This window comes from Myiozetetes cayanensis, unplaced genomic scaffold (genome assembly GCF_022539395.1).
Source record: "Myiozetetes cayanensis isolate MyiCay16 unplaced genomic scaffold, myiCay2020 scf1, whole genome shotgun sequence".
NCBI lineage: Eukaryota > Metazoa > Chordata > Aves > Passeriformes > Tyrannidae > Myiozetetes > Myiozetetes cayanensis.
The window spans coordinates 106,050,022-106,075,840 of NW_026086604.1; the positions used below are offsets into that span (position 1 = coordinate 106,050,022).

The following is a 25,819-nucleotide window of genomic DNA, read 5'->3' on the forward strand; positions in this document are numbered from 1 at the left end:
AAAGCTCGCTTCTCACATTAAAAAAAAAAAAAAAAAATTGCATAACGAGATACTTTCTTTGGCAACTGCTTCCTGACAAATATTTACAAGGGCAGAGCGGGAGCGCGTTTCCGCCGACGTGAGCGGGGCCCGCCGCCACCTTCCCGGGCTCCCCGGGGCTCCAGGATGAGCCATGGGCCGGGATGAGCCACGGGCCGGGCTCGGCGGCTGCCTCATCCCAGCGCCAGGGACGGTTTTCCACAACAGCCCAAGAGTCTCCCGGACTTGGAGGACGGAGCGTTTGGGAGGACGGAGTTTCGCTACAGTTGGTGCTGTGCGTTTAAGGGGAAAAAAAAAAAAGGCAAAAGAAAAAAAAAGCAAAAGAAAAAAAAAGCAAAAGAAAAAAAAAGCAAAAGAAAAAAAAAGCAAAAGAAAAAAAAAAGCAAAAGAAAAAAAGCAAAAGAAAAAAAAAGCAAAAGAAAAAAAAAGCAAAAGAAAAGAAAAAAGCAAAAGAAAAAAAAAAAGCAAAACTCCCAGGCATCGAAAACCCAAACTAAACGTGGGGGAGTGGGGAAGGGGGGGGGCGGAGGGGGAGAAGAGAGTCACGGTAGCCTTTCGCATCCTCTTCTTTCCCTTCCCAAAGCGGGATCCCGGGACGATCTCCTCAGCTGCATCCCCTCCCCTCCCTCGCCGCCTGTACTCCCCTCGGGGCAGCAACTTCGCTCCCCAGCCGTGAACTCCTCTCTCTCTTCCCCACCTCCGGAATAAGGTGTCAGCGCCGAGCTCCCCCCGCCCCGGCCAGCCCAGCCCAGCCCAGCCCAGCCCAGCCTAGTCCTGCCCAGCCCATCCCGGCCTTCCCCCCGCTAGGGCCGCTTTCCCGCTCCATGTCTCCCTCCGCCCTGGGAGCCGGGCACTATTTCTCCTCCTCGCTCTGCCCGCCCTGAGCGCCGGGCGCCTGTGGAATGCCGCGCGCGGGGCCCGGCCGCGGCGGCAGGATACACAGCCGGGCCCGCCGCTCGCTATAAGAACCTCCTTGTGAGCGACGCCATTTTAAGCCTCTCGCTCGGTTCGGCGCTGGGAGCAGCGGCGGCGGCGCTCGGGGAAACGCAAACACCGCCGCCCCGCACGGCCGCCACCCGGGAGGCAGCGGCGGGGGCACCGCCGGGACCGAGGGACCGAGCGAGGGGGAGGAGGAGGCAGCGGCGGCGGGGGGGGTAGCAAGGAAGGAAAGACGGACCGGACCGGGATCGCCCGGGCAGCAGCAGCAGCCGCCGGAGCCCAGGGGGACCCTACGCTCTCCCTTCCTCCAACGGTAGTGCTGCTTTCTCCGGCGGGAACTTGGGGCGAGCCCGGGCCGGGCCCCCACCCTCGGTCCCGCGGCCGTGGGCGGGGGGCCAGGGTGTGCCCGGCGGGAAGGACGGGGCTGAGTGTGTGTGTGTGGGGGGGGAGGGAGCGGGGGACGCTGCCTGGGTGGGAGCGTGGGTGGGAGAGGGGAGGTGGGGGGCAGGAAGGGCTCTTGGTTTCGGGAGGTCCGGACAGCTGCGTGGTTGCAGGAGCGGCAGCTGCAGCTCCCGAGGTGTCTCTTGGGAAGCTCGTCCTGGGGCGAGGGGGTGGCTGCTCGGGGCTGCGGGAGAAGGCGAGTCGCCGCTCCTGGGTCTCTGCTCTCGTCTGCCTTTGCAGTAGAGCCCGGAGTACTTTAATGACCTCCATTTTTTCTTTTTTTTTTTTTTTTTTTTTTTTTTTAAATTTGAGTATTATTATTTTAAAGGTGTCTCTCTTATTATTTTTTTTTTTTTTTTAGGGGAGTACAAACTCTCCGGTGGGCTGCAGATCCCCTTTGGCGATAGGAGGGGGAAGATAGCAGGGCACGGGTTTATTTGTACCGAATATAATTAATCACGGTCACTGCAGTCAGCGGGAGATAACTAATCTGCTGCCTTGTGGGGTTTCGCTCTTAGTGGCACTGCATATTTGCTGGAGAGGTTATGCTGCTGCTTCTGGGTGTCACTGAAATGAAGCTTCCCCGGAGCTGGGAGCAATCAAATTAAGTTTTATAACACCCACGTTACCAGAGTCTCGTAGCGAGCGACTTGGGATCCTGGGATCGGGGCGGTGTGGGGGCTCGCACCCTGCGAGGGGAAGCGCCTGCTGCTTCCCGTGCGCAGCTGGGGGGACCATGGCGGCTCCAGCCTCCCAAATTAACCCGCTCCTGAGGTGTTTGGATCAACTTGCGGTTACTCCTAGTACTATCTAGGGCACTTATTTCTGATTTCTCGAGGAGTAGAGGGCTCCAGATGTGTTTGTTTGGTTTGTTTTGTTTTCCTCCCCCAAAAAAAAACCCCAAAAAAGCTTAGTTAGTCTCTCTTTTGTTCATGATTCGAAGCTACTGGAACAGCGAGTTGTCTTAAATTTAGCAAAACCTGGAATTCTTCCCTAGCTAAAACTTGACGTAGGACTTTGGGCTGCTGCTTCTCGATTCTCTTAAAAAAAAAAAAACCAAAAAAACAAACCCTCCTCTGAAGATTATCCCTTCTGGGAGGAAAGGACAATCTGCGAAGGTACCACGGGCAACTTTTGACTTTGGGAATAGCAGTGTTGATCTTTGTAATCAGCTACTTCTTGATCTCTTTCTCATGGTGCAGCCATTGTTCTGACACTGTATATTCCAGACATCTGTGGTCCTCCCATCCCCCAAAGTATGCGAGTGGTGAATGGAAAGAGGCTGGGCTGGTATGCTGAGGTCGACGGACGGAAATCAAGGAGGGGTTTTAGTAAAACAGGATCTTTATGTGCTGAGACTGTAGTAAAGGCAAAGACGAGAAAACTACCTGAAAGAGTATTGGGATTTTCTTGATACTAAGTTCAGACACACCAGAGAGCAACTTCCCAATTAGAATTTTGCTTCTGAATGACAAAAAGGTACTACTGCAAGGCTCTAAGAAAAGCACAAGGGGCAAAACTTACTGGTGTGTATTGAGCAAACTTACTTTGTGAATTTCAGTAACTAACAGTCCAGGAACCTAATGTTCATCTTGCACTTTTAATAAGAAGGTGCTTACAGCTGCAGGTATGTGGCTACTGCGTGGATTGTCTAATGGCTGATATGGTTGCAAATGAGGCTACTTAGGTATTCAGGCAAGAGTTAAAGGCTCTCTAAATTCAGCCATTCAGTACAAAATCATATTGGGTGTCTTGTTGTTCTAGAGAAATAACGTATTTGCTTGTCTGTTAGTGCAGATATTTTCTGTTTAGGTATAAACTGATACGGGTGGGAATATTCATGTTGGTCTGTACGGCTGATCATTTCAAAGGGTCTAGGAGAGAAATAAGTAAAAGCATGTTGGAAAGGATAACGTCAAACTTCTTAAAACGAGGATTTTAACACAAAACAAAGTGCAGAGAAGTCAGTTCTTCAAATGTTGTGTTAACAACCTTATTAACCCAACCTCCCTCTTTCTTGCCGAAGTTATAAACAGGCTGGGCTCTCTGCGTGGTACATAGTCTAGTGATGGACACCAGTGCTTTGCTGTGACTACGTGGTGTGTCAGTAACTGGCTTATCAAACCTTGGCCATGAAACCTGGTTGCCTGTCAGATGTACGATTTCTTTGTGAAACAGATGTCTGTCTTTCGTGACTTCACACCTGAATCAACATTCTGAAATATACTGTGTCCTAAAGAGATAAACTTGAGGTTTTGGGGATGGTAAGACAACCAGTCAGTACTAGCGGCCTTCTAAACTAATTTTTGCGGTATTTTGAGGGACAGAAAGAGAAGTGGCAAGAATAGGACAGGAAACATGACTGTTGTAAGCGTCTGTCTCAGAAACTGTGGTCTGAAACGCCTGGATAAGGATGGTTCTGCAAAATATTGTCTAGTAGGCAGACTAGTGTGCAAATACAGCAGTAATCAAAACCACTTACATTAATTCATACTTAAAGCTGGTGATGCAGGGATTATGGTGATCATGCAGTTGCCTGCAGCAAAACTTGTTCCGTGACTCTGGTAGCCTGCATACCGTGGCAGGAAAATCAGGACTGACCTTACTTATCTTGGCATCATACTTGATGAAGCCTGATAAAGCCTTGTGAGAAACTGTGCAGGCAGTTGTGACTTGCTCTTGGGTCCTCACAACATGTGCTTGCAAGCTCTGAGCCCAGTGTCTTGCTGGGTGACTGAGTGGGAGCCTAGAAATGGCAAACTCCTTGGCAGTAAATATTGTGTATGACTCTTCCTTATCTCTTCAGATAAAATTATTATCTTGGTCACATGGACAGGGCAGTATTGCTGATTTTCCAGTTAAGCATTGGAATCTTGGTTTTGGGGTGCTTTGATTTTTATGCACCAACTGAATTGGTTAGACTTGCTAACATAAGGCAGCCTGGCAGTGGTTAACTTTTAGTATCCATTTCTGGCACTTGATTCCGGGGTAAAACAGAACCTGAAGAGGTTAATGTCTTTAAAATATGCTGGCATTGTGTAGCCTGTGTTGCCTCTCATAAGAAGAAAGGTGCCAGAAAAGTTGAGTTCTGTTTTTGTTGTGATTGTTTGTTTGGGTTTTTTTTCTGGCACTGACAGATAACTTCAAGTGCAGGGGAGGCACTAATGAAAGTCTTTTTCTGGCACTTCTGTCTGTGTGGAGCACCAAATTGATGAGGTGAACAGGTGAAACATACCTGTAGCTCTACCTGCCCTCATGAGTCTAACTCTGGTTTGATGTGAAAGCAAATGCATCCTGTATTTCTCTTGCCTTGGGAAGTAGGGGTGCAAATGTTGCTTTACAGAAGAACTTTTTGTTCATGTTCCAAGCTGCTTTAGGAAACATTGTACACTGGCTGGATTAGTATTGCAGAAGTGAAGCGCCTGCTCTGTTGCTTAACACTCAGTCAATTCTGGAACCTTGTTTGAGGAGTGACTTTGCGCATTTAAAGGTTGAAAGAGTTAATCCAGTATTCTACGTTCTGCTTTTAAAAAATAGTATGAGCTAGCTGGATTTTGCTGGAGTTGGCAAGCACAGTGTGCACAGTAAGTGTATTTGCTGGAACCAGCCTTTCTAGGCTGACTTACTGCGCTAAATAGACTTGTATAAATTGGAGAAGTTTGCCAACTCTGCAGCAACTGTAGCAAGTAGTTCTGTATTGTCCTGGCAACAATTCAGGTGCCCTCCAGTGGTCAGAAATCCTAACATCCTGAAGGTGCTGATAAATGCAGCTGCCTTGTCAGTTTGCCTTCATTAAAAGTGAGTTGAAGAAACATCTTTTCGTGTCAGATTTCATTAGCATGTTTGTTGTTCAAACAGTACTTTCTGGAGTGTTGGTATGCCTTATTGTAAATACATAGTTATTCTGACAGACAAGCAAAGACAGCCACTTTCAGATTCATAAGTATTTCATTACTGTCAGTGCAATTATGACTAATCACTCTGGTTTCTTAAACCATGGAGGTTAATGTTTAACGTCCATGTTCAGGGCTGGCTACGTGGTTGTAACCTAAGAAGAAACTAGATTATGGGCAGATACTTCCTGGTTTGGGAGGGAGATTGTTTGCTAAATTTTTGCTGTGTTAGACTGGAAATGGATGTTTAAGTTCTGCTCAAACGGGAGGGAAAAATACTTTGGTAACACTGTGACTGTCAAGCAACTAACAACCTTGTTAGTGATGTGCATGATCATGGTAAACCACTGCAGAACCATTAAGTGTCTTTTTGATGCTCAAATCTACGTGGACATAGAAACATAAGGGCTCACAGTTGTTTGTTGCTGAACTTAGTTAGCGTTAAATGAAATATGGCATAATATTTGTCCAAATTATTATTGGTTGCCTCTAAATGGTAATACTTTTTATTTTTGTATGTGGCTGGGTAAGACTTAAGAATGAATATGGATCCTGGTTACTGCCACCTCTACTGCAGACATCTTACTCAGTGATAAGTATGGGCGCATGGACCAAAAGCTGTAAATCAGTGCAAATTTATTAAGTGAGCCCTTCTGGCAAACTAAACCTTAGAAACACTGACTTGCCCCTACAAGACAGACAGAAGTACACAATGTAGATACCTAACTGTGCCCTGCAGATGAAAGGTGGAAGCTGTCTGAGCTGTGATAACACAGCTGTTTTGCACAGCCATGAAAGTGAATGCTGCGTGAAACCCTAACTGAAAATGTGTGCCAGCAACCAAAAATCTCAAATCCATTGCTGAATGGAAGTGGCTTAATAACTGTTTTGAGGTCACTTGCTTGTGTTTGTGGTGCTTAGTTGGTCAAAACAATTAAGACATGAGACTAATTGGGTTGATAATCTTGTTCTGAACTTAATGCAAGTTCATAAACTTGAAACTGTCATATCAACTGCTGTCAAAAGATTATATGTACATTATGTGGACAAGTTCATTACTTTTGTTCTCAAGGTGGATGTATAATGTCTGATTTGTAGTTGAAGCAGTTTTCACATCATAACACTTAAGATTATTATCAGCTTCTGTCTTGGACAGTCAGAAGGATGCTTAGGTACTTGGAGTCAATTTTGCCTACTAATAAAGTGGAAGTTTTTGTAGTGTTGCAGTACACTTGCGAAGGACAAGCTCTCTTAAATCATTACTTTTGAACATGACCTGATAATTCGTCAATTTAAGCACATAGAAACAACCAGTAGTTTCTATAGAGGACAAATAAATACCCAGTGCAGAAAGTGTTTTGTTTACAGATCTTGTTAGAAACTACTGGTATAGTTGCCCATGATTCTGAGTATAAAGGATTATGTTGGCAGACCTCTTGCAACTCCCAAATGTTCTCCAGGTAAAGGGCAAAATAAGTGTGCTGCGGATCCAAACACTTTGATTTCTGAAGTGGCAAGCTCCAATTCTGTGATACTTCAGGTACTGCAGTGTGATAAGTATGCTTTTAAGCAAGGGTACAGGACTGTGTGAAAAGGTGTGGTCTTTACATTGCATAGGATGCCCAACCACGTGCCTCTGGCAGCATCAAACAAAATTCTGTGGGTCACCACTGATAGTTGTAAGAAATTACGATGGTAGGTAGCTGCTACCAAGTCCCTTTTGACATATCTACATGTCCTGTCGTTCTGTAACTTGTACTAATGTACTTACTCTAATGTGTCTATGCTAAAGAGTGAAGTACTATGTATCAGAGGTATTGGAGAACCTTTGTGACATTGTCAGCTTCATTTCTGGGGAGCCTTCCTGGCAGGTTCTACAGTGTGAAAGTTCATCTCTTAGAATGGCTCTGCAGAACGGTGCCTGGATGAACCATATTTCTATTTCAGTACCTTCCGTGATGTGCTTGTTCTGAATTCTCTTTCAGGTTCTCATCATTTTGTGCATTAGTTATTTTACTCATTTGTCGACTGGCAGTGGCTCTCAGACCAATGTTAGGCTATTCTTAAAGGGTACTTAAACCTTAGTAGCTGTGCAGACCCTGATGAATTGCCCAAGCTGTTAGTGCCTGGCGCTGTGTTAGTTGCTCAGAGTGCTGTGTTTCAGGGACAGGCAATAGTGCACCTGAAAGATACACATCTGGCAGGGAAATCTCCGACCTTTTGTTACCTGAACTGTCAGTGAAAAGTTGCTCTTCGGTGATTGATTAAAACTACCTATGTTCTGGGTGGCTTTCTGTCCTCTGGGTGAAAACGTGGCTGTTGTGACACTTTGTTATGATCTCAACTGCATTTGAAGCTTAAGAGTTGTCACAGTTGAACATTTGGCAAGCTGGCTAGGAAGTGTGATTCTTTACTAGCTGCTTTCTCTTCTAGGAGGAAGGGGAAGGCAAAACAAGTGAGTGTCCTGTCCTGTCAGAACACTCTGTAGTGCTCCAGTTCTAGTGAAGGTGAAGTGTGATGGAACCTTACAGGTTTGCTGTAAAGTTCTTGTGGCCTGTTTCCCTCTGTCACATGTCCTGAAGACTGGGTGGATTCAAAAACAAGCTGGAGTTTTTGGAACTTGTAACCTGAGTCTTTCCTTCACTGGCCATTTTTTGAGGAATGAGTTCTTTTTGCAATACTGCTAACTCAATGTTTCAAGTCTAGTCAAGATTTCCAGATGCCTGCATTTCAGTTCCATCAAGCAATTGTAATCAACTTTGAGAAGTCTAGCAAGAACTGAAATATTTACATGCTGTTTGCTTTAGCTAATGAGCATGTGAATAGAAACTCTACTCTGTGCTTTTAATTGGTCTTAGATTGCTGAGATGACTGAAAATAGACAGTAACACTTTATTTTGTGCTGTAGCATCAAATGAACTCTTAAAAAAAGGCTAGTGTAGGATGTTACTTTGCCTTTGTTACAGGAAGGAATTTTTAGATACTTTCTAAAGTCAGAAGACAAAGGCTGAAAAGCCAGAACAATTGATGTAATAGGAAACTGGGATGCCTGAAGGAAAAAAGAAATAATGAAGTGGAAATGAAGCAGCAAAGAACAGTGGCTGAAGTAGAGGTAACTTGCAGTGAGTGTTGGTGGATCTGTGTGTATGCTGTCAAATAACCCTCTTCCACTTTAATCTGTGGATTATCTGGGCTGGTTTGTTGCCTTTTTGCGCATATATTAAAGAAATTTAAAGCTTGGGAGTTGCAACCTTTAAACCTTTAAGGTCAGTTAAGCATACTCCATTCAGATTTCTTAATTTCACGATGCTTGATAGGAGAAACAGATCATCAAGCCTTACTAATAAGGGAATTTAAAGGCCAGCTCAACACTGTTGTATATTCTGGGTTCAGAGTCAAACTTACTGTGATCTGATTAGCTAAATCTAAACCAGAATTTATTGCTGTTTGCAAGGCATCTTCTAACTTTCTGCAGGCATCAGTAGGATGCATTGTCTGAAATATTCTAGCTTGGATAAGTTTGAGCTGGGTGGATTACACAGAATACTGAGTTTATTACTGGAGTGAAGAAGAACACTAAGAGTAGCTCAGTGGTTGGAGAGAATGATGCTAACTAAGCAAATGTTGCTTGAGGAAATGAGCAGACAATTCTCTCCTGAGTTTAAAATTTATAAATGAGTTTATTCTGTTGCAGTCCTGGATCAGTAAGATTGATTTCAGTGCGGGCATGTGCTGTGGCATTCAGGTCAAGACTATTGGTAGCTCTTAGTTTTCAGTGGAACTACTGAAATAGTTGAAGTTGCTACCTCTTGGCCCAACACGTGACTATAGTAATACTGCTTTATCTCTTGCCATGGCATTTCTTTTGAGGTGGAAGGGAAGGCTACAGATCGGTGTTTCTACCATGTAAACCAGAAGAAGGCAGAAAAGTTTTAAAGCTCTGAGGACCCATGGTGGGTTTTTCTTTTCAGAGGAAAAAGGCTGCATGGTGTGACTTGTTTCCTTTGATGTTACGTACTGTGTCAGTTATTTCCGTTTACTTAAAATATCTGAATGTCTGAATATTTTTCTACCCAGTATTAAATATCAGCCTACTGAAAGCAGAAGGAATTCTGACATTACTATGAAATACATGAAGTTTTATATTCTGATATCTGGTACAGACAGTAGGGTAAATCTTAACTTTTCTATCTCTAGAAATATCCAAGTAGTGCATGGCTTTGTTTAATACAATAATTTTCAACCTTGAAACATCATTTGAGAGCCAGTTTTCAATGAGTTTCATAATAGCTTTCGTCCATCCAGGTCCTTAAAGCACCGGTGTGCAGAAGCTACTATTGGTGGGGAACTAATTTCACAATAATCAATTAACCATCAATTGCATATGGCTAATTGCAAAATAATCTGCACACACTGGATATAGCTATTCATTTTAGAGTGGACGAGGTGGCTGAGGACTGCAAATGCTGATACTTGAGTCAGAATATGAGTGCTCTTAAGTATTGTTTTTTTCTTGATATGGAAATGTAATTATGGAAAACTTGTATTAAATCCTGTGTGGTACCTTTGTCCAAGAAATTTTTTTTTAAATGCAAGTGTTTGGAGTGAAACCTCAAGCATGTTATCTGTTCCTATTTTCAAATAAAGTATCTTCTGTTCATCTGTGTAGAAAATAAACGTAAACAGATGTGTCATTCTTACAGCAAGCTTCTAGAATTCCTTAAAACACACCACACCAAAACTGTACTTCCAGGACTTCTTACCAGTCTTACAGAAGCACCTGATACATGAAGACCCGCCCTCCAGAAAATACTTTAACCCAGGGCTCAATAGAAACCAGATACAAATCCTTGAAGTCTTCTTTTGAGTATCTTGGAGGACTTTACCCCATTTGAATAAGGAATAAGAAGTTTACAACAGATTAGATCATGTCTTCATAAGACCTACAAGGGCTAGAAGTAGGTGTATTTGTTGCAAGATGTTTGTACTGTGGAATGGGTTAGACCAAAAATTACTTAGGGAGACAGGTCCACCACTCATGCCTAAAAGTGCTTCTATACCATGAAAGCTGATGTTTCTACTGTCATCTTCTTACTTGGATGATTCTCCATCCCCCTGTTTTCTAAAACAGGCTAACCACTTCCAGGATAAGATTAAAAAGACTTAAAAAAATCCTTAATTGGATCTATTTCCCAAATGTTCCACTTGAAAACTAAGGTTAATAGGAAGCTTCTGCTGCACTAGGAGCGAAATATAAGGACTTGGGTCTTCTGCTCAGACAATTACAGCACTCATCTCTGTGGTGTTATTAGTTGTGAACTGGTGTTGCCTCTGTATTTTGGCTACAGACTTTTGCAAAGAAGATACACAGGTAGCATCACTGTCAGGCAGCTGCCTGAAATGAAGACCAGTTATAAAATCTGACCCAGAGAATACTTCCAGTAACACCTCGGGAATGGTTGCAATAACTTCAGAGCACTTGGAAGAAGAACTATTGTCCAATATGTGAACTTCACTCAGAACATGATTAGGAACTGCTTGCCCTTTGTAATAAATGTGTCATTCAGAACTGGTGATTAGTTTAAAGGTACAAGTTGCTTTGCCTGTCCTAGATGAGATGTATAAAAACACGGTCAGTAGATGTGTTCCTTTCAGTACATCATGGTGATTGGCTGTATCAGTCTGGACTTCTCACACAGGGTTTAGTAATGTGCTGCTCTTGAGCAAAAGATTTATGGAAGACTTGCAAACTGACTTGCTTTATAGTGACAGGGTCTGTGTGGGGGGAAGTGCTTATCAAATCAGTCAGGTGTAGTTTAAATCAATCCTAATGAAAAGAATTGTTCAGATTTGAGAACTGCTGTAGGCTTGTTGATTTCCTTGGTGTGTGCCCTAACTATTCTCCAAAATCAGAAATTAATACCTAATCAGAAATAATATCTCATACTTCTTTCATTCCTTTTGAAAACTGAGAAATTTGAATTGTCTTCTGTAGTAACTTGAAATTATTAGCTCATAAGCCTTCTAAGCTTGCAGAACCATTTCTCTCAGTTTTCTAGACTGGGACAGACAGTTCACAGTACAGCATAGTGCAGTGTCCTTCACTGCTCTTTGTAGAGGTAGTTTAATACATAGCTAAAAAAACCCAACAATCTCCATTCACCCCAAAGCTGGTGATGCTTGCTGAGCAAGTGGATACTGTCAGGGGGGAGGAGGAGCTTTGAGTACCAGGTAGTCTTCAAAAACACAGGCTTATAGTAGCTGGCTGCTATGCTGAAGTTTGTTTATAAAGTGCACTTGAGGCCTTCTGTCTGTTCCTGATGGTTGGCATCAGTATGGCTGACCTTGACATTTGTGTCACTAGCTGTGTGTTCTCCAGTTAATTTGAATAGGGGTAAAAGACCTGATAGATTTTTCATGGTTGAAGAATAAAAGCTTAATTATCACTGGAGGATTTTTGTTTGTTTGTTTGTTTGTTTGTTGGTGGTTTTTTGTTTGGGTTTTTTTGTTTGCTTTTTGTGTGTGGGGTTTTTTTTTTGTTTGTTTGTTTTTTGGGGGTGTTTGTTTGTTTGTTTTTTTACTTCCGGACCCCCACCACCTCACTCACATGTACTGATCCAGGGTGTCAGGAAAATGAACAACACAAATGTTTGTACCCAGCCTGGTGTCCTTGCTCCCTTTGTAAGTGTAGTTGTTAACCTTGGCAATGACAAACAGGAAGACAAAGTCAGCAGCTTGCCTGGACTCAGTTTATCCACTTGTAAAATTAGAAGAGAACGTGAAGGGAAAGATGGGAGAATGTTCAGTTACAGAAAATTTACTCTGGCTACTTTGGGTGGACAATTATTTTGAACTCCTAGGGTTGAACCGAATTTCCTATCTAAATAATTTAAAAAAAGCTACTGGGAATTGCTGAGGGCTTGCAGATGTATGTAATGCAGATTGGGATGTTAGAACTTCATGGTGCAGCTAGCACTCTGATCTAGGGTCAGCATTCCAAAGACTGAATGTCTGACCAGTAATGCTGTTCTGAACACTTACTCAGTGTTCTTCTTTGCTATTTTGTAGATGTTCTTCAGCTTTATTTTGGAGTAGTGCTGCAGTTCAGTGGCTAATATGACCTGTTGGATTTTACCTAATGGCACTGCTGTTCTTCTGATCTCTTCAGGCTGCTGAAATTGAAACAGCTGTTTTGGAGTGCAGTTGCTGTAAACCCCTTGCCTTCATTTGTGCAGAATTTGACAGTGGAAGGAAATGATAAATGTCGTTCCCAAGCCCTGTTTTCCATATTTGAATCCCAGGTGATACTAAGTATCTCTAAGCATTGTCACCACTCTTAGCATACTGGTAGATGAACCAGTCAACTTCAAAACTAGCTTGGTATTCTTTTTTTTGGCATAGTCCTGATGGGAGGAGACTGGAAAGGTTACAGTAAAAATAGATCTGTTTTGTGCTAAGCATATTGTGAATCCTGTATAGCAGCTAGATCTTGCCCAGTTTTCTATTGGAAATGTCACATCTGACTGTGAGGAATACAGGGAACACAGATACAATTTTCCTGTTAATGCTATCCTGCTTCTTTCTGTTTGGAAGGTGTTGGTGGGGCTGAACAAGTAGTGCATAAGATCTGCAAAGAGCTATCAAGCTTTTGTATAGGCATGTCCTCCACCTTAGTTACTCATTAGAATTTTTTAATTAAATAGAACCGACAGCATGACTAAGTCTTTCCTTCCCCTTACCACTGTTGCTCCCAAACCTTTAACAGCATGTGTTAGAGGGACTGGAAAAAAAAATGGCTGTATTGCCAGAACATCTTCCATGCAGATTGTGAGAAGTAAACTCTTGAGTTGGTTAGTCTCTTCCAGGCTATGGAGTAGGACCGGTTTAGGGACCTGAGCATTTCCAACGGGCTAACAGGGTACTTACTGTATGTTTTGTTATGTCTTACATCAGCTTAATGCTGCTTATCTGCTGCAGATGCAGATCTGCTGTCCATTTTAAAAGAGCTAGGGAGGAGTTGCTGCCAAAAGTTGTGGGAATGCAGAGTCAGGACAAACAGCATTGGCATTTGTTCAGCAAAGTAACAAGATTGCTCAGGAGCTGCTGGAGCATCTTGCAGCTGGCTCAGAGACAGTGAAAATACAAGTTTGCCTCAAAGTTGCATCACCTATTCAGTGAGACTTTATGGTTTTCTAAAAAGTACTTCTGAAGGAAACTTTAACTGGGAAACCTGTTTTTACACAAATAGAGCATCAAATGGACTTTGTTCTCCTGACAAACAGTACTGCAGACCTGTCCTTTAAAGAGATTAGTGGCCTGCCTTTACTTCATTGTCCAGGAATGTTTGATCAGCACAGCTCTTAACACCTAACTGGCACACTGAAAGCCGACTGCTGCAAGAGATGGTTTTGCTCACTGTACTACTTACCACTACAAATGTTTCTGCTGGGCTGGCTCCCAGGATAGGCTGTCACCAGCTCTGTGTCTGTCCTGAAAACAGTGTTGGACTTGGGGGGGGGAGTGAAGGGGAGCAAATGAAATAAAAGTGACCCGTTGTGGAGCTGTAGCCTCGTATTTCTCCTTCTGGGTTAGTGAAGAGACAGCTACAGATTTATGGTACAAATACTCCTGTGCTACTTGGTGATATCAAATGGAGGTGCATGCTGAAAATTCAGATAAGGCACCTGATCATATTTCAGACTCCTGCTCCCAATTTCTTGGCTTTCTATGCAAAAAATAAAAGTGAGTTTCACTCAATGTGGGTGTAACTAAAGGACAACTTTTATTTTTTTTTTTTTTTAATGAGGCTGGTTCAACTTTCAGTTTTAACTTCAAGGAAGAGTTTTGTGCAGGAAGAAACCTTCTTGTGGTACAGGAAAGGGGCAAAGGAGGAGGTGCCTAAGTAGTAATTTAACTGTTCAGGTAGTCTTTGTGCCACTGAAATAATAGCAGCATGCTTTAAATGGTCATTTCAGCTTTTTGCATGAAAATTTATGTTGTAGCCCTGTATCAAACAGTTTTTCCAGTATCTTAAGAGTAGTTTATCTTTGAGGGAAATGAACAAGTCTGACATCTAGCTCTTGTCTTTGTGGCATGCCTAAGCTGAGGAATTTAATGTCTGGACTTCATCTTAAACAAGGATAGAGGAATAAAAAAAATCGTTCTGTCATGGTCAGTCTTCAACTGTTTCTCTTGCAGCTTTAAGAGGAGAATATATCTTACATATAGTCTGACAAAAAAGGTCTGGGTGATACATCATGTTCTTTTGCATGTCTGTCCATGGGGGTTTACTAATTAGCATTTGAGTATACTCACTGCAGTAATGAAATGGCAAGATGTGGGAAGTCTTAGTTTGCAATTCTAGTGTTCTGATGTGAAATCCTGTCTTACTAGCTCTGATTAATGTTTAATAAGTTTTAACTTTGCTCTTTTTTAGGATCTCTGAAAGGGAGCAGTAAAGAGTTCTGGGAGCAGAAAAAAGAAGATGGCAACTCAAGGTATATAATGCATTACAATTTCTGTTACTAGAATCTAGCAGGCTCCTTATTTTTCTCTTTTAACTTCTCAAAGTCACTTGGATTGAATGACGTCTGCTCTACTACAGTAATTAATACCTTACCCTGGAAATCAAACCTGCAGACAAGTTTGTTGTCATCAGCATTTTGGGTCCCTTAAGTACAGTCAAGTACATAATCATAGTATGTGGAAAAAGGAACCTTTAAGCAGTAGATCAGGACAGTCACAACAGCAGTGATTGTTCTGCCTGTTTGTCAGGTTTAGGTGTCTGCACTGGCTCGAAGTAAAGCCTCAGTTTAAAATTGCCGTCTCACTTGAGCGCTGGGTTGCGGTAGTTGTTTATAACAGCTTATTTTAATTTAAAGTCTGTGTCATCTCTTGTAGGATTAGTACATGCTGGACTAATTGAACTAAACTTAATTGTTCAACAATGACTTCTTACAGCTGACTTGATGGAGCTGGATATGGCAATGGAGCCAGACAGAAAAGCAGCAGTCAGTCACTGGCAGCAACAATCGTATCTGGACTCTGGTATCCATTCCGGTGCCACAACAACTGCTCCCTCCTTGAGTGGCAAGGGAAATCCTGAAGAAGAAGATGTGGATACAACACAAGTGCTGTACGAGTGGGAGCAGGGATTCTCTCAGTCATTTACCCAGGAGCAAGTTGCTGGTAAGGCCTTTTCTATTACACTGGTTTGCTTAGACATGCAGTTCAGTGATACAGAAACCTGAATACTTAGTTATCACCAATCTAGAAGATGAGCTTTTTATTCCTAGTTTGAGGTAATGACTTACTTTGTTTTTCAGATATTGATGGCCAGTATGCAATGACTAGAGCTCAGAGAGTGCGTGCAGCTATGTTCCCCGAAACGCTGGATGAAGGAATGCAAATCCCATCCACGCAGTTTGATGCAGCTCATCCAACTAATGTGCAGCGCCTGGCTGAGCCATCCCAGATGTTAAAACATGCTGTTGTTAATTTGATAAACTACCAAGATGATGCTGAACTTGCAACTCGTGCAATCCCAGAACTGACCAAACTGTTGAATGATGAGGACCAGGTAAGCGTTTTCTGTGGCTCAGTGCAGCTTGCTTGTGGGGTGGCTTCAGTGACTTTAAAACTAAAAGCTTTCTTCATATATTTCTGTTAGGTGGTGGTGAACAAGGCTGCTGTTATGGTTCATCAGTTATCCAAAAAGGAAGCATCTCGCCATGCTATTATGAGATCCCCTCAAATGGTGTCTGCCATCGTACGTACCATGCAGAATACAAACGATGTGGAAACAGCCCGTTGTACTGCAGGAACACTACATAACCTCTCACATCACCGTGAAGGCTTGCTGGCCATCTTCAAATCAGGAGGCATCCCTGCTTTGGTTAAAATGCTTGGGTATGTGACTACTGAGACAGTACCTGTGCTTTTCGGTCGGGTCTGGTAGGAGCAGGTGCTCATGCGGTTTCTCCCTTCTTTAGGTCCCCAGTGGACTCCGTGCTGTTCTATGCCATAACAACTCTTCACAATCTCCTGTTACATCAGGAAGGAGCCAAAATGGCTGTCCGTCTGGCTGGTGGGCTGCAGAAAATGGTGGCCTTGCTCAACAAGACAAATGTCAAATTCTTGGCCATCACAACAGACTGCCTTCAGATCTTAGCTTATGGCAATCAGGAAAGCAAGGTAGGTGCCTCTGCCGTTGGAGTAGTTACAACGAGCAAACTTGTGATGAGTGGCCTGACACTTCTTGTGTACTGACCTTATTTGGAACCTTCAGCCACATGTGGGGTTTTTGCCAGTCAGCCCTGACCTTGCAAGAGGTGAGGGGTGCAGGAATTATCTTGCAGAAATGCCATTGTGCTTATAGTGAGACTGTAAAACTTAGAGACCACATCAGAGGATGGGAATGGCTTTCTAGGGACCTGTAAACTCTGAGGGGTGTAAGCCAGCAATACTTACTACCTGCTGACATGTGTAGGAAGTGACAGATAAATGTTATTTTTGCTGTCTTTCAGCTGATTATCCTGGCAAGTGGTGGGCCCCAGGCTTTAGTAAACATAATGAGGACCTATACTTATGAGAAACTATTGTGGACCACAAGTAGGGTGCTGAAGGTGTTGTCAGTCTGCTCCAGCAACAAACCTGCTATTGTTGAGGCTGGTAAGTACCCATGGGAGCTTAAAAGTCTATACAGTACTTCAGGGTCAGTTAATTCCACCAAGAACAGAAACTGCCAGCGTCAAAAATTGAACTTGGATTGGTCCTTAAGTCCATAACTAGTTTTGGAGGCCTTTAGGATACAGAAGTAAAAAAGGGTGGCTGTCTTAAGTAATTCTACTGCTTTGTTAGCTGGGTGGCTTTAGCTGGCTGAGTGTTGTCAGAATGGTCCCCTTAAAACATGCACACATTTAAAAAGCCCGGTGTCACAAAGAGGACTTGGGGGTTTGTTTTCTCCTATGTGATGAAGGGCTTAGCCATATTACAATACTAATGACAAGAAGGATCCAAAAAACCTTGTGAGATATGCACTCAGACCCTAAGGAAGAAAAGGGCTTGACTGCACACAAGATGAGCATCAGAATATGGTGTCAAATCTGAGTAATGCTGTCAAATCTGTACCATCTTCTAGGTGGGATGCAAGCTTTGGGACTCCACCTCACAGATCCAAGCCAGCGTCTTGTCCAGAACTGTCTCTGGACTCTGAGAAATCTGTCAGATGCTGCAACAAAGCAGGTAAATGGCTCTTCTGAGGGATCAAGAGCAAAAGTCAACATAGTGGAAGAGAAGAAAGACTTATCTTTTCCTTCTCTCTTTTTTGTAGGAAGGCATGGAAGGCCTTCTGGGAACTCTCGTTCAGCTTTTAGGGTCAGATGATATTAATGTTGTGACTTGTGCCGCTGGCATCCTTTCTAACCTTACCTGCAACAATTACAAGAACAAGATGATGGTGTGCCAGGTTGGAGGCATTGAGGCCCTTGTGCGCACAGTTCTTCGGGCTGGGGACAGGGAAGACATCACAGAGCCCGCTATTTGTGCTCTCCGTCACCTCACTAGCAGGCACCAAGAAGCAGAGATGGCTCAGAATGCAGTACGTCTGCATTACGGACTCCCAGTGGTGGTTAAACTGTTGCACCCACCCTCACACTGGCCTTTGATCAAGGTAAATGATGGTTACCAGCTGTCAGCACTGAAAACTGTTGCTTTTTAAAATGTTACTTTAATTGTGAAAAATACTTTGTTACCAAGGTGTTGGAATGCAATTGGAGGGGAAAGTTGCTTCAGTTGAGCAAATTAGTGTTGTCTCTTAAGAGATTTAAGTATTTGAAATCAGCCGATTAAAAGAAGAATCACTGAGAGCAAGCCACATACCCATTGCGCTCTTTTATTCCCCACCCTCTTTCTTTCCCGCAGGCTACTGTTGGCCTGATCCGCAACCTGGCTCTCTGTCCTGCAAACCACGCCCCGCTGCGTGAACAAGGTGCTATTCCAAGGCTAGTGCAGTTGCTGGTTAGAGCACATCAAGACACCCAGCGACGCACTTCCATGGGTGGGACACAACAGCAGTTCGTGGTGAGTGGCCACTGCTGACGTTACATCTCTCTCAGACTCCTCATTTGTCAGTGCCCCTCAGCCCTGTATTGCTTGGTCTAAAGAACTGTTGTTTTATTTGCTCTAATTCACATTATTCTCTGTGTGCTGATAAATTTCAGGTCTGCCAAGGCAGAATTTTCTTAAGGTTTTGGTTCTTATTTTACTAAGAAACTCTTGAGCATTTAATTCTGAGTGCTGTAGATCACAGAGTACTGCCTACTCTGGCAAGACAAGTAGTTCTCTACCAGGAAACCAGAACTGCTTCATCCTTCTCAGAAGAGTGGGTTTAAGAATGCTATCGCAGCTTATTGCCTATTGTCAAGGGTGCTTAGAGCTGTAAAAGTACTGAGAAGTTGTGCAGGCTCCATACTTGTTACTTGTTAGGGTGCCACGTCAGTGTGGCAAGATCAGTCTCAATTTGATTGTTTTTATCCTGTTAAACACATTAGCAAAGGAAAAGTTGTCTTACTGTGGGCAAATGAAAGCAGCATCTACTAGTACAGGAGTGTAGGTAATTTGTGCAGAGACAGGAAGGGACCTCTTTGTTACTCATAAGCACTGTTTCCAACTTACTATGTGCCAAGCTAATCCAGGTTGAAGAAAAAGAGATGGTATTATTAAACATGAAGTTTATCATAAAAAACACTGTGAGGTGTTCCACTGAGATGCTTCACTTACTGAATTTGGTTGGATCTACTTGTAGCGGGAATGTTAAGTTTGAAGACCAGCAGTAGATGGTGGGTTATGAGCCCTGTTAAGGAAGGGGTACATCCAGGGGATGGGTTTGGTTGATTTGTTGAAACAGGGTGATTTGCTTTTTGCCAGTCATTTGAGAGCGTGCAATATCTCAACTTCAAACAATGTCTTTTCTCTCCCTGACTAGGAGGGTGTGCGTATGGAGGAAATTGTCGAGGGCTGCACTGGAGCCCTCCATATTCTTGCACGTGATGTTCATAATCGAATCGTAATCAGGGGTCTAAATACCATTCCACTATTTGTGCAGGTAAGTGAGAGCTCAAGACAACACTATAGTACATATTAGGAAGAGAAATGAAATGGCTCTTACGTGTCCTGGATAGAACTGCTAAGTCAGAGCGTGCCGAAGAGCTTGTTTCAGGTAGAAGAGCTAAAGAACCCCATGTGTTTTGGTTGCAGTTGTTGTACTCTCCCATCGAGAATATCCAGAGAGTAGCTGCTGGTGTACTTTGTGAACTGGCTCAAGACAAGGAAGCAGCTGAAGCAATTGAAGCTGAAGGCGCAACTGCCCCTTTAACAGAACTGCTTCATTCTAGGAATGAGGGTGTTGGTAAGTGAACTTAAAAGACAGGCTTCATATTTGTGTTAGAAAAGTTGCTAGAAGTCTCGATCTCTGCTAAAATCACTCTTCCTTTTGACAGCAACATACGCAGCTGCAGTGCTGTTCAGAATGTCTGAGGACAAACCACAGGACTATAAGAAGCGACTTTCAGTTGAATTGACAAGCTCTCTGTTCCGGACTGAGCCAATGGCTTGGAACGAGGTGAGTCATGTCTTCTCTGCTAATGGTTCCTCGGGGACACCTCAGCTCTGTGTCCTCTCTCCTTCCACTAGTGAAGTACAGATGCTCTCAGTGATACAGGCCCAGCTTTAAACACAGCTGTGTGACTGTTCCTTCTTGACTCTCTACGTGTTCAGGTTCAGTGAACCTATGGTAAGCAGCCTTCACGCTGCTTCTTTGCTTGCAGATAGGAAGCCTCCATTCTCTGCTGGTGCTAAAGAGTGCTAGTGTGCAAAACTGTATACAAGAACTTTGTACTTTGCTGTGCTGCTTGTCAAAGCCTGATGAACTCTGGATGCAAAAATAGAAACATGGGTGATATGAGGGAGGCATAATATAAAACATATCATGTGAGGCTTCTATCAAGCCAACAATGTAGGATTAGTAATCTTGAAGGGGGGAGGGAACTTGTCCTCTTAGAACTGAGTTTTCAGACTTGAATACGTTTGCAGGTTGATTATCACACATTGCCTTTCCTTGTTTCTAAAGGAACTACACAGTGAATTGAGACTGAAAACAAACTGTGTCCAAGGGGTAGAGGGAAGAGATTCACTAATTCTTTGTCTTCCTGCAGATTCTTTAGATTCAGAAGCCTAGGTTGTCTTGTGCGTATCTACTACATCAGGGACAGTAACCCTTTGTACTATTTCAGTGCTTATGTCACTGTTTTCCTAAAACCTGTGCCTACCACAGGAATTGAGGGGGTGGGGGGGAGGAGAGCTAAAATGGAATATCTCTTTGAGACTGGAGTTAAACAGTTGCTCTGCAGACAGACAATTACTTCTGTAATTGAACAAATGGGAAAGATTCCTTCAGAACTCTTAAAAGCTCTATTGCTGCCTTGGGAATATCTAAACAGCTGACTTGCAGGAGTTGGGCAGGTGTACCTGAGCAATGTTCCCAGACCTGCCCCATCTCTTTCCTTCCCAAACAGAACCCTCCTCGCAGTGATCTGTGGATTCCTGTACCTAAATCTGGCTATTTCATGTTGCTTATTATGCCTATATTAGATGCAGATGCTTAGCTGAAAAGGCATTTCATGTTCACAGCAGTACCGTGCTGCAGTGCTCACTGCAGAAGAGTTGCTCAGAGGAATCTTGGGATGAGCTTCACAACTTTTTAAACTCCGAATTACTAGTGCTGGCTGAAAGACCCGATGCTAAAACTATTTTGTCATTTTTTTTTTGTGTACACGTAGACAGCAGATCTTGGACTCGATATTGGTGCCCAGGGAGAGCCTCTTGGATACCGCCCAGATGGTAGGTCCCTGCTGTTCCCCTTGACTAAACTTAAGTTGGATGAAGTCAAGTCATAGATTTTAAAGGAGAACTGCAAACGAGTGAAGAGTGAATTTTCTCTTCAGCAAGGTATTGCAAACTGACAGGCAGATGGGGAACTGCCAGTTCAAATAACCAGTTCCTGCAACACCAGTGGCAGCACTGAAATGGGAGCTGTATGAACATGCAAAACTGGTGTCTCTTGTCTGAGTCCTGTGGGAACAGCTCCTGCTGAGCTGTTGTTTACAGAAATCTTTTACATTCTTTACAAATGGACTTGACAATTCCAATAGTGCAGTTTTTCTTTAAAACAACAAAGCTGTTATTGAATGCATTAGTCTGTAAGTGTCTATAGACTTGAATGCAAGCCTATCCCTAAGGATTCTGAGCTATTTTTGACTAGTCTTTTAGAAGCAAGTCTACAGTCTTGGAGCCTGGTTTTGCTGCAGTACTGTTGAATTTTAGTACTGTTGATTGTGCAGACTAATGGCTTGGCTGGAAACTGCTCGTGCTTCTGACTGCAGTGTGCTTTGTCTGCAGAATCATACTGGAAGGCTGTTTCAAACAATGGAATAGCCATTAAGGGCAGGCAACAGACTGTGTTGAACTTGGCTGAACTAGAAAACAATTAGATGGCTACACGATCTCCTCACACACTGATACTTGCAGCTTCTGATGCATCTAACATCTGTTAACATTATGCCTTTTTTCCCTCTGCCACCTTTAACTTTCTTAGATCCTAGCTACCGTTCTTTCCACTCTGGCGGATACGGTCAGGATGCCTTGGGTATGGACCCTATGATGGAACATGAAATGGGTGGCCACCACCCTGGTGCTGACTACCCAGTTGATGGTCTGCCAGATCTTGGCCATGCCCAGGACCTTATGGATGGGCTGCCTCCAGGTGACAGTAATCAGTTGGCCTGGTTCGATACTGACCTGTAAATCATCCTTTAGGTAAGAAGCTCCATCCTTGAATTTAAAAACAGAACAAAAAGAGAAAAACGGCTGACTGGACCGAGGACTTGGTTGGCAGGGAGGGATTGGCTCGATTGGGTCCCAGTGTGCCAGAATAATGAATAACTGGAAACACTCGATCAGCACACTCCAAACTGACTTCTGCCGTGAAGTGTGGAAGTAATTAACTGTAATGTCTTGTGCACTGGCTTCATGCAGTCTTCATGTGTTAGAATAGCCCTTTACAACTCGGGAATGCTGACACCTGTCTTTTTTCTCTTTGCAGCTGTATCATCTGAGTGAACTTGCATTGATTGGCCTGTAGAGTTGCTGAGAGGGCTCGAGGGGTGGGCTAGTATCTCAGAAAGTGCCTGACACACTAACCAAGCTGAGTTTCCTATGGGAACAATTGAAGTAAACTTTTTGTTCTGGTCCTTTTTGGTCGAGGAGTAATAATACAAATGGATTTTGGGAGTGATTCAAGAAACGAAGAATGCACAAGAATGAGTTGCAAGATGGAATTTATCAAACCCTAGCCTTGCTTGTTAAAAATTTATTATTTTTTTTAAATCTCTGTAATGGTACTGACCTTGCTTGCTTTGGAAGTAGCCTTTCCTTTTGCAGTAATTGTTGTTAGTTTTTTTTAAAGTCTCTCGTAGTATTAAGTTATAGTGAATATGCTACAGCAGTTTCTAATTTTTAAGGATTGAGTAAAGGTGTAGAACACTAATTCATAATCGCTCTAACTGTATTCTGAATAAAGTGTAACATTGTGTAGCCTTTTTGTATAAAAAACTAGACAAATAGAAATGGTCCAATTAGTTTCCTTTTTAATATGCTTAAAATAAGCAGGTGGATCTATTTCATGTTTTTGATCAAAAACTTTATCTGGGATATGTCTGGGTAGGGGCCAGTAAGAACTGTTTATTTGGAACCTTGTATTGGACAGTTTACCAGTTGCCTTTTATCCCAAAGTTATTGTAGCCTGCTGTGATACAGATGCTTCATGAGAAAAATGCAGTTATAAAATGGTTCAAAATTAAAGTAAACTTTTAATTCACTCTGTGTCAAATTATTTCAGATCACAAAGTATAATTGTGTGTGTGTTAACAAGTCTCCTAAAAATCATCCTGGAATTGCACTATCACTTAAGTACTTCAGAGGAGGGAGTCAAGAATCCCATTTTCATCCCACTAGGAAACAGTTACCCTTTGGAGCCTGGAGGTTTCCTACTGCAGTGCTCTGAGGCAGTATTCTTCCCCTTGACTTGCTGCTGCTTTGCTTTGGCAGGTTCCTCAGTGTGGGGGAGGTCTAGCCTAGCAACTACACTTTGTGCCTGGCCTGCCAGCCCCACACTCACCTGTGGGCTTCAGAAAGTGAGAACAGTGCCTTGCCGCAGTTCCCTTCGGCGGTGCGCTGTCACAGGGTCAGATGAAGATCCTTTGCTTACACGCTGTCAGCTGGTTCAGGTGCTGAAACCCATTTTCAGGTGTCCTCAGTCTTCAGTGACTGCGAGATAAGCCCTGTGTGTAACTGACTCCTCTGGAGGCAGCACCTGTGTGGCTGGAAGCAGGAAAGTGTGGGCTAAGCCACAGAGCACATCTGTGCTGTGCAGCTGTCACCAGCCTCGGTGGGAGCAAACGCTCCCAGTCACTTCCACCTCTGGCAGCAGTCTGCCGGCAGGAGATCAGAGAGGGCCTTGGCTGCAGTGGCTCGAGGCTCAGCGTGATGAGAGCTGAAGGGAACCACACACCAGAGCACTCCCCTCTGCCCTGCAGAGCAAAGGCATCGCAGCTGCAGAGGGGGGAGTCTCACCCAGTACACGCTTTGTTCCTCTCTGTTACACTGTGCTAAAAGACCATTATTGTAAAACACTGCACCAAATAAGAGCCACCACTGAACTTTTCCCCATTCCTAGTAACTCCAGGTATTAAGCTATGAAAGATACACAGTGATATTTGAAATAATATGAGAAAATAATTCCTTTAAAACACAGTGAAATCTGTTTACCCACGGGTGTTTGCTTGCCTCCATATACTGTGGATAACTGGGCTGTCCAAGAGCAGGCACCTGTGTTTGGCAGGTGTGGGACACAGGGAGTTGCTGCACTGACAGACATTAAGAAAGAAGTGTTCTTCATAGCATATATGGAGAAGACTAATTCTTTACACACTGTGGTATCTGCAAGCTCTAAGGGATCCTTCCTAGGGTACCAGTTTTTGTAGGGATATGCTAAACTGCCAGGGTCATCATCACACCTTGTTTCCGAGGAAGAGCTCCAGCCAGGAGCATGGGCATGACACTCCACCAGTGCAGTTTCGGCTGTGCAGGAAACTAGGAAACAGAGGGCACACACACAGAAAATTCATGCTACTGGGTAAAAACCTGGTAATGTGTATCATCACTACACAGCCTCTGTGTGTTCACACGGGTTGGCTCTGGTTGCTTGAGGTGAAGAATATTGTCTGTCTTGATGAAAAGGTATCTTCTAGTGCCAGTCACAAGCATGAGGGGCCCTTAAGATGAACAGCCAGGGCAGTCACCTGGTCCAAAAGAAATGAGCATTTCTAATAGCTTAAAATAGTGAAACACTTCATATTGTGAAATAACTGTACTATTTATTTAATTTACACTGTCAAACTGTCAAATAACTTGAGCTACATTATGTAATGCCAACAAGGTAAAGTAGTAACCAAGAATTCATCCTTATAGGGGTTTAAGAAACAAACCACCCCCTAGAACCAGCTTCCCTCCCTTCCTGAACCCTCCCAAATTCCTGCATATGCTACAACTCAGCTTGATAAATTAGTTATATCTGCTCAGCTCATCTGAAGATGTTCCTGCAGGACCGAGGTGCTGAGCAGTGCACACAACCTGCACATTTCGGTGGGCCAGTCAAAACTGATTCACTTGGTAGCCTTGATATTTCCATGTCCCACTGTTCTCAGAATTTCAAATGCCAAGGAAGCAACAGCATCAGCATGAGAGCTAGGAATTAAAAACAGTAACATCTATTAGACGTTCTCAGGGAGAAAGCGTATTGTTCAAATTCCACATTTGCCTTTATGTATGTTAGAAAATTTTGCATAGCCATTTATTGCACTCTGTCCACTTTTGTTAAGTGGTAACAGGTAACTAGTGCCTTGTTGCAAATCTTGTGTAGAAATGAATTTCAGCTCAAATTCCCAGTCACTGCTACCTCACTCAACCTCCTCTGTTAAAACTCTGTAAAAAAAGAAGATATAATTTATCATGCCCCCCATGAATCAACACACACACATTCCCAGCTGGACAAAAGATGTGTTTTCACACATACAGCCCTCTCACTGCAGTGCTGCTCTGCACCCACTCTGGGTGTTGCCTACCTCCTGCAAGGAGGGCGGACTGCCCCTCCACCCACAGCACTGCAGGCTTGAGTTCAAATGGTGGGGCCCTTTGCTTCCTCACCTAAGGTTTTAGGATATATATTTTACCAAATTTTTCCTTCTGGAAAGACATTTTTTTTCTAGTATTGGAACAGAGGCTCTAACACATTGCTACTTGTCCACAGAAACATGTCTTTTTGTTTTTTAATAGATTCTCATCCCCCATCTTTAGCTTAGAAAGGTTTGCAACTTCCCTGGTTGCTGCTAATG

The 25,819-nt window shown here is 43.4% G+C and overlaps 2 protein-coding genes across 7 annotated transcripts in view; one reads left to right on the top strand and one right to left on the bottom strand.

The window, feature by feature from the left end:
* The first annotated feature begins 1,131 nt into the window (after nucleotides 1-1,131).
* On the top strand, nucleotides 1,132-23,244 carry CTNNB1 (catenin beta 1). Of its 2 annotated transcripts, none has more exons than XM_050306805.1 (15): nucleotides 1,132-1,291; nucleotides 14,749-14,809; nucleotides 15,273-15,500; nucleotides 15,638-15,891; nucleotides 15,982-16,220; nucleotides 16,304-16,505; nucleotides 16,838-16,982; nucleotides 17,452-17,555; nucleotides 17,644-17,982; nucleotides 18,234-18,392; nucleotides 19,297-19,416; nucleotides 19,569-19,719; nucleotides 19,811-19,932; nucleotides 21,149-21,209; nucleotides 22,471-23,244. In XM_050306805.1, the coding sequence occupies exons 2-15, from the start codon at nucleotides 14,797-14,799 to the stop codon at nucleotides 22,485-22,487; spliced, it is 2,154 nt and encodes a 717-aa protein (XP_050162762.1). In that variant the 5' UTR covers nucleotides 1,132-1,291; nucleotides 14,749-14,796; the 3' UTR covers nucleotides 22,488-23,244. The 2 variants fall into 2 exon arrangements, with proteins under 2 accessions (XP_050162762.1, XP_050162754.1); XM_050306797.1 differs by lacking the exon at nucleotides 22,471-23,244 and adding an exon at nucleotides 21,964-22,184.
* A 517-nt stretch (nucleotides 23,245-23,761) lies between these two features.
* Nucleotides 23,762-25,819, bottom strand: part of ULK4 (unc-51 like kinase 4) — a 217,193-nt gene continuing 215,135 nt past the window's right edge. For all 5 annotated transcript variants that reach the window (XM_050306783.1, XM_050306762.1, XM_050306773.1 and 2 more), the window contains exon 37: nucleotides 23,762-25,172. In XM_050306783.1, coding sequence (XP_050162740.1) covers nucleotides 25,091-25,172 — 82 coding nt within the window. In that variant the 3' untranslated portion in view covers nucleotides 23,762-25,090. The remainder of the gene's footprint in view (nucleotides 25,173-25,819) is intronic.

Bases quoted from the DNA above. Each gene is read 5' to 3' on its own strand.
- CTNNB1 (XM_050306797.1), top strand. The intron at 16,221-16,303 runs GTATGTGACTAC...TCCCTTCTTTAG, and splicing joins GCTTTGGTTAAAATGCTTGG to GTCCCCAGTGGACTCCGTGC. The intron at 16,983-17,451 runs GTAAGTACCCAT...ACCATCTTCTAG, and splicing joins ACCTGCTATTGTTGAGGCTG to GTGGGATGCAAGCTTTGGGA.